We start from the raw sequence: 16,371 nt of genomic DNA on the forward strand, positions 1-16,371 counted from the left end.
TAATACCTGCTCTGTGGTGGTCCTGTGGGGGTCCCGACCATTGAAGAACAGGGTGAAAGCAGGCTAAAAAGGTATGTAGAGAAACAGATGGACTACAGTCAATAATTGTAGAACTTCAAAGTGGCTTTTCAGCTACAGTATTCTTTTCCCTTGGTTAAGTCCCCTGCTGTTGGGTTCATCTTTTAACTTAAAGATGTAGTGTAACGCTTAAAGCCTCATCCACTAAATAAACTCAACAGGGCTTAGCCAGGCTAATTTGATCAGCCTGCTGACCAGGGCCTGGCCATTGTGCTTTCTAAGTTTGAGTGTTGTCGACTATGAGTAGTTTTCAGAACTTTGTGCAAGCACATTATTTTCACATGATCACTCAATCTCTGGAGCAGTAGGCACACGAGACTGTGATCATTTTGGAGACCTTTAGGAGATCTTAAATTGACAAGTAAATGAATGCTGATGGTAATGGTATTAGTTGCTTGATTAATAATTTAATAAATTTGTGCGCATCTCTAGTTCATATTTAAGTCATGCACCCCTATTTAAAACATGGCTACAATATTATTATTATTATTTAAACCAAATTGACATCCCTCTCTAAAATATTAATATCTACCTTATTGTAGTAGTATAAGTATTCATTTGCCCTATACAATTTTATGTTGTCTATGATTTCACATTTTTAACAACGTAGATTTTTTCCCTCCACTTGATCTGTAAAAGACAGTTTGACACCTGTGTGCAAAGTATAGGTGCATCAGCAGCTGTTTGTCACTTTAAAAGACATGACTGTTGTCAGGTTGTCAGGATAGGAGACAGGTGTAAATGCACTAAACATATGACAAAGCTCAGCTACGTCTATCATAAAAAAGTAAAGGACAACATTGTAGGTCAGATCTTATTTGAAAGGAATCCAGGAATACCATTTAGTACAAACATATTCTTTTAAAGAATTTTAAATATGTAAAAGTAACTGTATGCCTCATTTCCTCATCACTGAAGTGGCAGGTGTAGTCCTGTATCTGTGAAAACTGGGAGGAACTGATGCGGAACTGATGCTTAACTAAGGTAGAACAATACTGTGGTGTTATGGAAGAAATTCGATTTTATGCTTAATATTACTTAATATTAAGTAGTATGCTGTTTTATGTCTTGAATTTTTAGTTATATTATGCCTAAACGGAGTCTATAGTACAAAGATAAGCAACATATCTGTCATTAAGCAGTAAATAGTTGTAAAGCAGTTGTAAAGCGTATAGGGGGTAACACTCAATGGGTCCAACACCCAAAGTCATGTGACCAGAACAGTGTAAAGAGATAGCCATAGCATCTGTTCATCTGGTCATCTTTTGCTGCTGTTTGAGTTGGTCATCTTTTAGACCTTAATCAGTGGTCACAGGACGCTGCCCACGGGGCGCTGTTGGCTGGATATTTTTTTGGTTGGTGGACTATTTTCAGTCCAGCAGTGACAGTGAGGTGTTTAAAAACTCCATCAGCATTGCTGTGTCTGATCCACTCATACCAGCACAACACACACTAACACACCACCACCATGTCAGTGTCACTGCAGTGCTAAGAATGATCCACCACCCAAATAATACCTGCTCTGTCTGTAGTGGTCCTGGGAGAGTCCCGACCATTAAAGAACAGCATGAAAGGGGGCTAACAAAGCATGCAGAGAAACAGATGGACTACAGTCAGTAATTGTAGAACTACAAAGTGCTCCTATATGGTAAGTGGAGCTGATGAAATGGACAATGTGTGTAGAAACAAGGTGGTTTTAATTTTATGGCTGGTCAGTGTATATGTAGCATTTCTAGATTTCATTTAAATTACTTCAGTACTGAAGCTTTAGGTTTTATTCGTTCATAATTATTTACTTACAGACCATACTAGTGGGTTCATTCCCATGTTTCTTTTTTCTGGTATCATTTAAACAAAGCCATACCATGTGGCCTAGACATCTTCCTGCTCAGCTGCATATAAACAGCACTTTAACTGTGTCTGTCTTCTGCTCATCTGTAATGCTTAGACATTAAAAATTGAAGGACAGAGTCTAGTGCTGCTCTTTATTGACTCACACTAATTGATTAAACATTATTTAACTAACAATGCTTTAAACAAAATGAAGTAAACACATTAGATAAAATATAATTTAAAGACATTATCTAACATTCATAAATTATATTATAAAAAGTAATTGCTTTTTACAGTGGCATAACTTTTGTTATATATACAGTGTATCACAAAAGTGAGTACACCCCTCACATTTCTGCAGATATTTAAGTATATCTTTTCATGGGACAACACTGACAAAATGACACTTTGACACAATGAAAAGTAGTCTGTGTGCAGCTTATATAACAGTGTAAATTTATTCTTCCCTCAAAATAACTCAATATACAGCCATTAATGTCTAAACCACCGGCAACAAAAGTGAGTACACCCCTAAGAGACTACACCCCTAAATGTCCAAATTGAGCACTGCTTGTCATTTTCCCTCCAAAATGTCATGTGACTCGTTAGTGTTACTAGGTCTCAGGTGTGCATAGGGAGCAGGTGTGTTCAATTTAGTAGTACAGCTCTCACACTCTCTCATACTGGTCACTGAAAGTTCCAACATGGCACCTCATGGCAAAGAACTCTCTGAGGATCTTAAAAGACGAATTGTTGCACTACATGAAGATGGCCAAGGCCACAAGAAGATTGCCAACACCCTGAAACTGAGCTGCAGCACAGTGGCCAAGATCGTCCAGCGTTTTAAAAGAGCAGGGTCCACTCAGAACAGACCTCGCGTTGGTCGTCCAAAGAAGCTGAGTGCACGTGCTCAGCGTCATATCCAACTGCTGTCTTTGAAAGATAGGCGCAGGAGTGCTGTCAGCATTGCTGCAGAGATTGAAAAGGTGGGGGGTCAGCCTGTCAGTGCTCAGACCATACGCCGCACACTACATCAAATTGGTCTGCATGGCTGTCACCCCAGAAGGAAGCCTCTTCTGAAGTCTCTACACAAGAAAGCCCGCAAACAGTTTGCTGAAGACATGTCAACAAAGGTCATGGATTACTGGAACCATGTCCTATGGTCTGATGAGACCAAGATTAATTTGTTTGGTTCAGATTGTCTCAAGCATGTGTGGTGGCAATCAGGTGAGGAGTACAAAGATAAGTGTGTCATGCCTACAGTCAAGCATGGTGGTGGGAATGCCATGGTCTGGGGCTGCATGAGTGCAGCAGGTGTTGGGGAGTTACATTTCATTGAGGGACACATGAACTCCAATATGTACTGTGAAATACTGAAGCAGAGCATGATCCCTTTCCTCCGGAAACTGGGTCACAGGGCAGTGTTCCAGCATGATAATGACCCCAAACACACCTCTAAGACGACCACTGCTTTATTGAAGAGGCTGAGGGTAAAGGTGATGGGCTGGCCAAGCATGTCTCCAGACCTAAACCCAATAGAACATCTTTGGGGCATCCTCAAGCGGAAGGTGGAGGAGCGCAAAGTCTCGAATATCCGCCAGCTCCGTGATGTCGTCATGGAGGAGTGGAAAAGCATTCCAGTGGCAACCTGTGAAGCTCTGGTAAACTCCATTTTCAGAAGAGTTAAGGCAGTTCTGGAAAATAGTGGTGGCCACACAAAATATTGACACTTCAGGAACTTTCACTAAGGGGTGTACTCACTTTTGTTGCCGGTGGTTTAGACATTAATGGCTGTATATTGAGTTTTTTTGAGAGAAGAATCAATTTACACTGTTATATAAGCTGCACACAGACTACTTTTCATTGTGTCAAAGTGTCATTTTGTCAGTGTTGTCCCATGAAAAGATATACTTAAATATCTGCAGAAATGTGAGGGGTGTACTCACTTTTGTGATACACTGTATATAATAACAAATATATATACAGTGTATCACAAAAGTGAGTACACCCCTCACATTTCTGCAGATATTTAAGTATATCTTTTCATGGGACAACACTGACAAAATGACACTTTGACACAATGAAAAGTAGTCTGTGTGCAGCTTATATAACAGTGTAAATTTATTCTTCCCTCAAAATAACTCAATATACAGCCATTAATGTCTAAACCACCGGCAACAAAAGTGAGTACACCCCTAAGAGACTACACCCCTAAATGTCCAAATTGAGCACTGCTTGTCATTTTCCCTCCAAAATGTCATGTGATTTGTTAGTGTTACTAGGTCTCAGGTGTGCATAGGGAGCAGGTGTGTTCAATTTAGTAGTACAGCTCTCACACTCTCTCATACTGGTCACTGAAAGTTCCAACATGGCACCTCATGGCAAAGAACTCTCTGAGGATCTTAAAAGATGAATTGTTGCGCTACATGAAGATGGCCAAGGCTACAAGAAGATTGCCAACATCCTGAAACTGAGCTGCAGCACAGTGGCCAAGATCATCCAGCATTTTAAAAGAGCAGGGTCCACTCAGAACAGACCTCGCATTGGTCGTCCAAAGAAGCTGAGTGCACGTGCTCAGCGTCACATCCAACTGCTGTCTTTGAAAGATAGGCGCAGGAGTGCTGTCAGCATTGCTGCAGATATTGAAAAGGTGGGGGGTCAGCCTGTCAGTGCTCAGACCATACGCCGCACACTACATCAAATTGGTCTGCATGGCTGTCACCCCAGAAGGAAGCCTCTTCTGAAGTCTCTACACAAGAAAGCCCGCAAACAGTTTGCTGAAGACATGTCAACAAAGGACATGGATTACTGGAACCATGTCCTATGGTCTGATGAGACCAAGATTAATTTGTTTGGTTCAGATGGTCTCAAGCATGTGTGGCGGCAATCAGGTGAGGAGTACAAAGATAAGTGTGTCATGCCTACAGTCAAGCATGGTGGTGGGAATGCCATGGTCTGGGGCTGCATGAGTGCAGCAGGTGTTGGGGAGTTACATTTCATTGAGGGACACATGAACTCCAATATGTACTGTGAAATACTGAGCAGAGCATGATCCCCTCCCTCCGGAAACTGGGTCGCAGGGCAGTGTTCCAGCATGATAATGACCCCAAACACACCTCTAAGACGACCACTGCTTTATTGAAGAGGCTGAGGGTAAAGGTGATGGACTGGCCAAGCATGTCTCCAGACCTAAACCCAATAGAACATCTTTGGGGCATCCTCAAGCGGAAGGTGGAGGAGCGCAAAGTCTCGAATATCCGCCAGCTCCGTGATGTCGTCATGGAGGAGTGGAAAAGCATTCCAGTGGCAACCTGTGAAGCTCTGGTAAACTCCATGCCCAGGAAAGTTAAGGCAGTTCTGGGAAATAATGGTGGCCACACAAAATATTGACACTTCAGGAACTTTCACTAAGGGGTGTACTCACTTTTGTTGCTGGTGGTTTAGACATTAATGGCTGTATATTGAGTTATTTTGAGGGAAGAATAAATTTACACTGTTATATAAGCTGCACACAGACTACTTTTCATTGTGTCAAAGTGTCATTTTGTCAGTGTTGTCCCATGAAAAGATATACTTAAATATCTGCAGAAATGTGAGGGGTGTACTCACTTTTGTGATACACTGTATGCTGATTGCTGATCATAATGAATTAAAGGTACTCGAAGTTCATGCAGCCTGCCTTGCACTCAACAAAATCAATTCCTCGCTCTGGTATTTTCAATGCACAGTTTTAGATATTTTAATATTTTACTTAAGGAAAATATTGTAGTATAATATTAACGATCTGGCAAGTGCAGCCAATGGGAGGGGTGGGCAGTGCGGTGGGGGGTTGAGTTCATGTTGTGGAGCCCCCCAAACCCGGTAGTTACACCCCTGGCTTTTTAATAATTTCAAAAGAAAGACTAAAACCAAAGGCTTGGTGGAATTTTTGCATTAGTTTTAACACAACACCAGAAACACTGCTAGGTCTTTTGACATAAAGGCCTTATCACACCTTGTGTATTGGTTTAAGTCAGGACTTTGACTAGAACAATCCAAAAGTTTAATTCCAAAAGTTTCCGAAATTTTAAATGAAGGTAAAAGTATCTAATACTGCAACTAACTTAAACCACAGTGAATTTGACCAGGTCCAAGTCTCCAAGTACTAAACTAATTATAATTGCTTTTAACCACTCAAAATGAAAAGCTTGTTTGCTAAAAAATTTAAATTTCTCGTCCAAACATTATCCAAAAGGTTTGACATTTTCTGCAAATGTCATCTAAGCATAATTGTTTCTCCTGGTTGGCAATATTGTTTTCCTTTTAAACCTTCTCATGAATTAAATTTTTGCTTAGAATTTATTGTGTTTTGGAATCATAAACTAGTAATCAACAAGCTTATAACACAAATGTTACAAATCATCTTAAGAACTGCTGATCAAGTTACCAGTTCACTAATCAGTTTTCTCTTGGTATTGTGTGGAAGAACTTATTCATTAAATGATAATTGTTTAACTCAAGTTCCCTATGTGCAACATTGTGTTTTAAATTCACACCAGACACTGAATTGCTCACCAACACCAATTGCTAATTATAACCAATGCTTAGTCTACAAAAGGTAAAAAAGGTTAAACTATTAGTCCCCAACCATAACATAATTGTATTAACATACACCGATCAGGAATAACATTATGACCACCTCCTTGTTTCTACACTCACTGTCCATTTTATCAGCTCCACTTACCATATAGAAGCACTTTGTAGTTCTACAAATACTGACTGTAGTCCATCTGTTTCTCTGCATGCTTTTTTAACCTGCTTTTACTCTGTTCTTCAATGGTCAGGACCCCCACAGGACCACCACAGAGTAGGTATTATTTGGGTGGTTGATCATTCTCATCACTGCAGTGACACTGAAAGCAAAGCAAAGCTGATGGAGTTTTTAAACACTTCACTGTCACTGCTGGACTGAGAATAGTCCACCAACCAAAAATATCCAGCCAACAGCGTCCCGTGGGCAGCGTCCTGTGACCACTGAAGGTCTAGAAGATGACCAACTCAGACAGCAGCAATAGATAAGCGATCGTCTCTGACTTTACATCTACAAGGTGGACCAACTAGGTAGGAGTGTCTAATAGAGTGGACAGTGAGTGGACACGGTATTTAAAAACTCCAGCAGCGCTGCTGTGTCTGATCCACTCATACCAACACAACACACACTAACACACCAATTAAATCAATTTTATAAGTGCCAAGAGCTAAAACATTTATTTGTTATTCATTTGCAGTTTTTGTACTGCTAGTCGCCACAGTGAAAGTGTGTTAAAACCCTTGAGCCATCCAGGGAAGTTAAGCACCGAATAAATCTGTCACAGGGATTATGGTTTCCAGCATCTGGTAAAAACAAAAACAACCTTGAGGCTGATCAGTAGGGCACTATAATAATGACCAGACATGCAAAGGGAAATTTAATGAGTGAAAAAATGTTGTTTTCCTGAAACAGATGGTGCTGTATCTGCCATGTCTCAAATGCAATGATGTTTGAGCTATAATGACCTCATTAGGTGCTAGCTCAGACCTTGACCTAGAATAAAAGGGGATTTTGGCCTGCTGGATGTGGTTGTACAATTTTTTTGTCTTTTCTAGGACTATAGTAAAGCCACCATCAGTACATGAAATGGCTATTTCTGCTTTTAAAGCCCATACAGTCAAGCCGGAAAGTCTGCACACCCCTTTCACCTTCTCAACATTTTATATATAATAGGTATATATAAACGTATAATAGATTGAGTTCATTTTTGTCCCACAATGACAAAGTGAAAGCAGGTTTTTAGACATTTGTTCTAATTTATTAAAAATCTAAATGTAAAATATCATATGTATACAAGTGTGCACACCCTTTGAAATGACACCCAAAAGTGAGCTAAGTTGCATTTTGTTTTCACTGATACTGCTTGAGATGTTTCTACAGTTCAGTTGGAGTCCACCTGTGGTAAATTCAATTGATTGGACATGATTGGGGATTGCCAACACCTGCCTATATAAGGTCCCACAGTTGACAGTGCATATCAAAGCAAACTCCAAGCCATGGGGTCAAAGGAATTATCTGTAGACCTCAGAAACAGGATTGTGTCAAGGCACAGATCTGGAGAAGGGTACAGAAAAATTGCTGCAGCTTTACACATCCCAAAGAGCACAGTGACCACCATCATTTGAAATTTAAAGAAGTTTGGAACCACCAAAAATCTTGCGATCGGTGAAGGCGGGCCTTGGTCAGGGAGGTGAGCAGGAACCCGAGGGTCACCCTGACAGAACTCCAGCGTATCCTTGTAAAGATGGAAGAACCGCCGCTCAAGTGGCGCAGCGGTAAACGCTGCAACCAGAGCTGGATTCTGAGTACATCGTATCGAATCCAGCTCTGCCTTACCGGTTTGAGGCTGAGTGGCTGTATGAGCAACGATTGCCCGGTTGCTCAGTTGGGGGGCGGGACAAAGAACCAGATGTGGGTCTCTCTCTGTCAAAATGCGATTACGAACTCTGCCGGCTGATTAGAGGCGCCTGCACAGAGATGAGGAAGAGTGCCCTTAGGGTGTGTCTCTCCGCATGCAACGCTAGGTGGCGCCACACTCATCAATGTGTGGGTGGCAAAAATGCATCCGGCTGCTGCCCATGTTTCGGAGGGGATATGGGTTAGCTTCGATCTCCTCGGTCAGGGCAGGGTTCAGCATAGACAGAGAGGAAGCACGATGCAAATTGAACAATTGGATGCGCTAAAGGGGGAGAAAAAAAAAGATGGAAGAACCTATCAGAAGATCAACCATCCAGGCAGCACTCCACAAATCACACCTTTATGGTAGAGTGGCCAGACGGAAGCCACTACTTAGTAAAAAGCACATGACAGTCTGCCTGGAGTTTGCCAAAAGGCACCTAGAGGACTCTCAAACCATGAGAAACAAGATTCTCTGGTCTGATGAAACCAAAATTGATCTTTTTGGCCTAAATACCAAGCGTCACGTCTTGAGGAAACCAGGCACCGCTCATCACCTGGCTAATGCCATCTCTACAGTGAAGCCTGACGATGGCAGCATCATGATGTGGGGATGTTTTTCAGCAGCAGGACCGGGGTGACTATTCCTGATAGAGGGAAAGATGAATGCAGCTAAGTACACCAAGATCCTTGAAGAAAACCTGCTCCAGAGCACTCTGAACCTCAGACTGGGGCGAAGGTTTCCTTCCAACATTACAACGACCCGAAGCACAGACAAGAGAACAAAGGAGTGGCTTCAGAGAAAGTCTGTGAATGTCCTTGAGTGGCCCAGACAGAGCCCAGACCTGAATCCAATTGAACATCTGTGGAAGGACCTGAAGATGGCTGTTCCATGTGGATTCTTCAACGTGATGAAGCTTGCAAGGATATGCCAAGAGGAATGGGCAAAAATGTCCAGAAACAAGTGTGCCAAGCTCGTAGCTTCTTTCCCAAGACGCCTTGGAGCTGTAATTGCTGTCAAAGGTGCATCAACCAAGTATTAGGCTAAGGGTGTGTACAGATATGTAACCCCTAAATAAATCATTTTTGTCAATAAAATAAAATTTCATATTTTCTAAATCGTTTTCACTTTGTAGTTATTGGTGATTGTGTGTAGATGTTTGAGGCAAAAAAAGAACTAAATCTATTATAGAATGAGTCTGTAACGTAATAAAACGTGGAGAAGGTGAAAGGGGTGTGCAGACTTTCCGGCTTGACTGTACAGGAATCACATTCATCTCAGCTACTTCAATCCTGATTAGATCCTGACAAGAATTGTTCTAATCAGATTGTAAAGGACAACATTAATCTTATAAATTGATGCCTCGATAAAATGCCATTCAAATTGAAAGCATTTTATCAATAACCTTTATCAGTGGTTTAAGTCATTAAGCAGATACACATTACTATAAAGTCAACCCTTCTTTCCTACTGTTTCAACCTTTGCTCTTTTAAAAGGATTTACACTAAATTTGGAAACATGACTACGGGAATTCATTTTTATTTAGTCTCACATTTCAACAAGTGACATAAATTTCATCCATTGTAGTCTACATTTTAAAAAAATGCCACAGCGATCTCGCCATGGTAAAACAGACAATAAATAAATAAGGAAATCTCAAAAAACGTGTACAATAATAATAAAAACCTAATTACATTTTAAAGCTGTCTTTTTTCTTGGATTTAAATTGGGCATTAGTAATTGGACAGTCAGGCACATGCAGGACTTAAATGACAATTTACATTCACAGCCTTTATCAGATGCTTTGATACAAAATACCTTTTAATTGTAATCAAATACAATTTAAACAATTGAGGCTTAAGGGCCTTGCTCAGGGGTCTAACAGTGGCACCCCCTCCAGTGGTGGGGTTTGAACCGGCAACATTGTCAGCACCTGACAACCACTGTTTGTGTGTGGGTAGGAATCCTCTTTGTTATACTTGACATGTACAGGGGTTGGACAAAATAACTGAAACACCTGTCATTTTAGTGTGGGAGGTTTCATGGCTAAATTGGACCAGTCTGGTGGCCAATCTTCATTAATTGCACATTGCACCAGTAAGAGCAGAGTGTGAAGGTTCAATTAGCAGGGTAAGAGCACAGTTTTGCTGTGCAATGCACACAACATTATGGGTGACATACCAGAGTTCAAAAGAGGACAAATTGTTGGTGCACGTCTTGCTGGCGCATCTGTGACCAAGACAGCAAGTCTTTGTGATGTATCAAGAGCCACGGTATCCAGGGTAATGTCAGCATACCACCAAGAAGGACAAACCACATCCAACAGGATTAACTGTGGACGCAAGAGGAAGCTGTCTGAAAGGGATGTTCGGGTGCTAACCCGGATTGTATCCAAAAAACATAAAACCACGGCTGCCCAAATCACGGCAGAATTAAATGTGCACCTCAACTCTCCTGTTTCCACCAGAACTGTCCGTCGGGAGCTCCACAGGGTCAATATACACGGCCGGGCTGCTATAGCCAAACCTTTGGTCACTCGTGCCAATGCCAAACGTCGGTTTCAATGGTGCAAGGAGCGCAAATCTTGGGCTGTGGACAATGTGAAACATGTATTGTTCTCTGATGAGTCCACCTTTACTGTTTTCCCCACATCCGGGAGAGTTACGGTGTGGAGAAGCCCCAAAGAAGCGTACCACCCAGACTGTTGCATGCCCAGAGTGAAGCATGGGGGTGGATCAGTGATGGTTTGGGCTGCCATATCATGGCCTTCCCTTGGCCCAATACTTGTGCTAGATGGGCACATGTGCATCCAATGGCGGTGCCGTGTATCAGGATGACAATGCACCAATACACACAGCAAGACTGGTGAAAGATTGGTTTGATGAACATGAAAGTGAAGTTGAACATCTCCCATGGCCTGCACAGTCACCAGATCTAAATATTATTGAGCCACTTTGGGGTGTTTTGGAGAAGCGAGTCAGGAAACGTTTTCCTCCACCAGCATCACGTAGTGACCTGGCCACTATCCTGCAAGAAGAATGGCTTAAAATCCCTCTGACCACTGTGCAGGACTTGTATATGTCATTTCCAAGACGAATTGACGCTGTATTGGCCGCAAAAGGAGGCCCTACACCATACTAATAAATTATTGTGGTCTAAAACCAGGTGTTTCAGTTATTTTGTCCAACCCCTGTATATTTGCTATTATATTGAAATGTGCAGTCAGCAAAATGATTCACATCTGTGGAAAACACATTATTAAAAGTAAATATAAAATATTAAACGCATGCCACACACACCTAATGGCTTTATTCTGCAGACCCTGTTATTAAATTAGCTTACACATTTTATCACTCACAAACTAGTAAATCAGAGATTTTATGTAAGAACCCATGCTGGTAATGGATATGGTTGCATATTTTGATTAATAGTGCTTTTGAAGCATTCACATTTAGTACCACCAGCAGATTTAATTGCTGAATTTGTGTTACTGGGATAAAAATAAACCAGGTCAACAAAAATTATAAACTATAAGCTGACCTATAATCTGGAACATTTGTAACTGTTACTGTTGTGTCCTTTTTTCTGTCTACAGGTCACTATCCTTGTTGTGCTGGCCCTGGCCTTTCTTGCCTGTATAGTGTTTCTGGTGGTGTACAAAGCATTCACTTATGACCACACCTGCCCAGATGGCTTTGTGTACAAGGTGAGTTTATTTAACTTATTTACCTTAGTAAGTACCTAAAATTTGTTCTCAATTAAAAGTAAGGTATATAACAGTATAAACAAGTTAGTATTGTACAAGCCCAAATCAGAAAAAGTTAAGACGGTATGGGAAAAAGTCTTTCTTACATTTACGTAGATTTTAATTTTATTGCAGACAGTATAAACCCAACATAATTTATGTATTGTCTGGTCAACTTTATTCAGTTTGTTGATATACATCCACTCCTGCATTTCAGTCCAGCATCACATTGCAAAAAAAAGTTGGGACAGTAAAGCATTTACCACTTTGTAATGTTGCCATTCCTTCTCACAACACTTAAAAAACGTTTCTTTCAGGAGACCAAGCACTTAAGTGTTTCAGATGTTTTTTGTCTCATTCTTTCTGCAAACACATCTCGGTGTGCAACAGTACGTGGTTGTTGCTGTCACACTTTTCATTTAAAGATTCTTCTCACATTCTCCACACATTTTTATTGGGGATAGGTCAGGACTACACTCTTCTTCCATATCCATGCCTTTGTAATGTGTGCAGCAGGTGGTTGGGCATTGTCTTGCTGAAAAATGCATGTATGTCCCTGGGAAAGATTTTGTCCTTGAGGCAGCATATGACACAACCCATACCATGACAGACCCTGGCTTTTGGACTTGCTTCTGATAACAGTCTGGAGGGTCCTTTATTTTTATTTTTTTACCTTATTACCTTGCCATAAATTTGCCTTCATCCCAACTATTTTGGAATGTGTTGCAGGTCTGAATTAATGTACATTAACAAATGAAATAAAGTTGACCAGACAAAACATGAAATATATTGGGCTTAAACTGTCTGCAATTAAATAAAAGTAAATCTAAGAAACACTGTGTTTGTATTTGCATTTTTCCAATTTTTTCATGATTTGGGATTGTAGATTAGTGTGAGAATTTTTATAATATTTAAGCATTTTTCACATCCTTTGTGTTTGTTGTTGTCGATTCACACTTATTAGATACTTTATCACACTTTGCCTGAAAGCTTATGTCAGATTAATAAAGTTTGTGCTTATTAATTAACCTTAGGAGTGCAAACACTAGTAATTCTTCCCTTATCTGCTATTGTAAATAAATTTAAAGTAGTATGATGATGTTCCGATTGTGACACCAAAAGCCTAATTATGACCTAAAATTTTTTTGCAAAGAATATATTTTATTTCTGTATATTTTAATATACGTTAATAGTTACTATTATTAAGATTAATAATGTAATATTTTCTATACGTTAAATGCTATACTATCTGGTATCTCTTATAGCACTTTTCCATCAAAAGAACTCTGGTTCTTGAACCGGTTCTGTTCGGGTCTCTTTGAACCTTGTGGTCGACCCACATTTCCACCAGTTTTTGAGAACCAAGCATGCGGCATCAACAGTGAGCGTTGCACAACAAAAGTCAAGAGTAGTAACATGATGGCGGAGCGTGTAGATCACCTGCAAGCATTTGTGCTGCTGTTACAGATGTTTGTTTTTATGCAAAAACCATCGCTTAACTATTGCTAATAAGAAGACATAGAAGGTGACTTCGTTTCTCATGTTTGTTGCCAGTGTTGTTTTTGTTTTCATGTGAAAAGCGTTTTGCTCTTTGCTCTCATCGCGACCCTTGGTGCAAATACCCGATTTGCTCAGCGCTCGACTTGAGCGTTAAAACATCACTAAAGTTCCACGACACGAACATCAATTTGTGTGAAAAATAACCATTGTACAACCACACACACACACACACACACACACACACACACACACACACACACACACACACATATATATATATATATATGTGTGTGTGTGTGTGTGTGTGTGTGTGTTTAACTGTATTTCACGTGTGGTGTTTATGCAGATCAGGGTTCCAGCTTCTCAGGAAAGTCAAAAACGCTTAATGTAAAAATAGCTTAACATGGCCTAATGTACTAAAAATACAACACAGGAACACTAAATTTCTCTCAGTTATTACTGGTTATAAGTGCTCTGTACTGCCCAAATTCATCGCTTGTTGTTTTAGTACAACAAGCCACGTTATTTTTCACGTTAAGCATTTTTCGTACTCTGGGTCGCTTTTACCGCCTCATATCACACAGGTTATCTCATTTGAGGCTCTTTGAAAATATTAGCAGCCAAACTGGCTCAAAATTCAAGCAGGTGAACTTTAAAGGATAGAAGTGCAGCGTCCAGCTCCATACAAGACAACAGCACAACGGTTTTACAGCTTCTCATGTAAAAGCATTCAAACCTCTACGACTTTGACACGCTCACAGATGACGTCACGGTTCGCGCTGAAAAACAAATGTATTCTGTGGTGCCAGATTAGAACGTTATTTCGCTGTCTGGAACCTCTTTGTTTCGGTGGAAACACGCAGAACCGGTTCAAAATCAAGTTCGCAAACCGGAACCGTTCCGCGTCGGTGGAAAAGGGGTATTATTGACTTGGTGCTAAGTTATGCAAGCTTTTTTTTCAGGTTAGATTTTAGATTTAGACTCAGCTGATCTGACATTGCAAGCAAATTAATATGCTTTTAAAAACTGCTAACTTGCACTTCAACAGCACAAGAGATGCATCCCAGCGTCCCTCGAGGCCTACTACACCGCTCAGGATGCTAACTCCCGAGGCCGCTTCTACACAGTGATTAGCCACTATAGCATGTCTAAGCAAACCTCATCCCACTCTGTCTCACCGTGGCTGCCAGCTGGCAGTATCCAGCGTGATGAGAAACCCCCCAATTCTGTCACCCAGTAATGCTGCTCATGCTGAATCTTTAATGTCCATACCAGCTTTCCTCTCATCTGATTTAACTGTTTACTCTCATTTCTATTTTTACCCCGTTTGTTTTATTTTCATCATAAAATGTATTATATGGTTTTATTTATTAATTTATTTATTTATTTATGTGTTTGTCTGTGTCCAATCCCTGTTTTTGTACTGAATGTCACATAATTGTACAGCACGATGAACAAAAGCATCCAAAACTTTCAATAGGAAACCCTCTAGTAACGTGGTTCTAGTCATTGTAAAAGGCATGATACAATATGAATTTCTTTGGTTTTTATTTTTAATCATAACATTTTTGTGTTTTAATGTCCAGACTGAAAAATAAGTAAGACTATGGCGTCAAAATAGGGCCAAAAGTATTGAGAACCAAAAAGCTGATTTTGGGAACCCAAAAAGCTGATTTTGATACTCAAAAAGCAGATTTTGAGTCCACTTTGTATTTTATATTTATAAATAGTGCGTTTTTTGCTTTCCACCAATGCCTATCCCTGCTCTGATTGAGGAGAATGAAGCTAACCCACGCCCCCTCCGACACGTGGGCAGCATGCCGTATGCATCTTATCACCTACAGTTTGACGAGTGCAGTGCAGCTCAGCGTTGTGTACGGAGAGACACACCCTGACAGCACTCTTTTCTTATGTCTGTGCAGGCGCCATCAATCAGCCAGCAGAGGTCATAGTTGCACCAATCATGAGAGAGCGACTACATCTGACTTAGTCCCGCCCATATCTGAACAACAGGCCAATCGTTGTTCATGTGGCTGCTCAGCCCAGCTGGCAGGCAGAGCTGAGATTTGATACGATGTATTCGAGATCCCAGCTCTGGTGTGTTTTTACCGCTGCACCATCTAAGCTGCAAGGACAAATTATTTTTGCTTGCCTGCCTTTAAAGTAGCCCACCAAGTTTTTAAAATGCATTATTTATGATAGGACTTTGCCCACTTTGGCACTGTGAGCGCTAAACAAGCCTAAACCGTTAGCCTAGAAACTAGTCCAAAAAAAAAACTATCTTATGTCGTTGCCGTCTAACAAATCACTGTATTGATGGGTGTGGCAACAGTGTCTTTTGGACTGGGAAGAATAACCTGTAAATCAAACTTTTGACAATGGGTTGGATGTGGTGGGAGAAGGTAGGCCTGTTTATATTCCATCTGCTTTAGACAGCAATAGTTTTTTTTATTTATATTTTAAGCTACCAAAATGGCAACACTGTATGTATCCAGGCATTCAGGATTTAAGGTACTCAGTGAGCAGGGCTTATCTCCAACAGCCAATGAGTGACGAGATCCCGCCCACGCGTAAAAACAGGGCCAAAACTCTAACTCAAGAAAAATTTTGGGCTGAGAAAAAGGCTGAGAAAAGCGTAAATGAGCGGAGTACAGTAGACCCTTGACTTACGAATTTAATTGGTTCCAATGGGCTGTTCTTAAGTCAAAATGTTTGTTAGTTAAACCTCCCAAACCACCCCCTTACCTA

General features: G+C 40.7%; 1 protein-coding gene across 2 annotated transcripts in view; it reads left to right on the top strand.

Moving 5' to 3' along the window:
* nsg2 (neuronal vesicle trafficking associated 2) overlaps positions 1–15,221 on the top strand; it is a 45,955-nt gene extending 30,734 nt beyond the window's left edge. For both annotated transcript variants that reach the window (XM_063011722.1, XM_063011723.1), the window contains 2 exons: positions 11,974–12,084; positions 14,672–15,221. In XM_063011722.1, coding sequence (XP_062867792.1) covers positions 11,974–12,084; positions 14,672–14,863 — 303 coding nt within the window. In that variant the 3' untranslated portion in view covers positions 14,864–15,221. The remainder of the gene's footprint in view (positions 1–11,973; positions 12,085–14,671) is intronic.
* The last annotated feature ends 1,150 nt before the right edge of the window (positions 15,222–16,371 follow it).

The sequence above is a fragment of the Trichomycterus rosablanca genome, chromosome 16 (genome assembly GCF_030014385.1).
Source record: "Trichomycterus rosablanca isolate fTriRos1 chromosome 16, fTriRos1.hap1, whole genome shotgun sequence".
In the NCBI taxonomy this organism is placed as follows: Eukaryota; Metazoa; Chordata; class Actinopteri; order Siluriformes; family Trichomycteridae; genus Trichomycterus; species Trichomycterus rosablanca.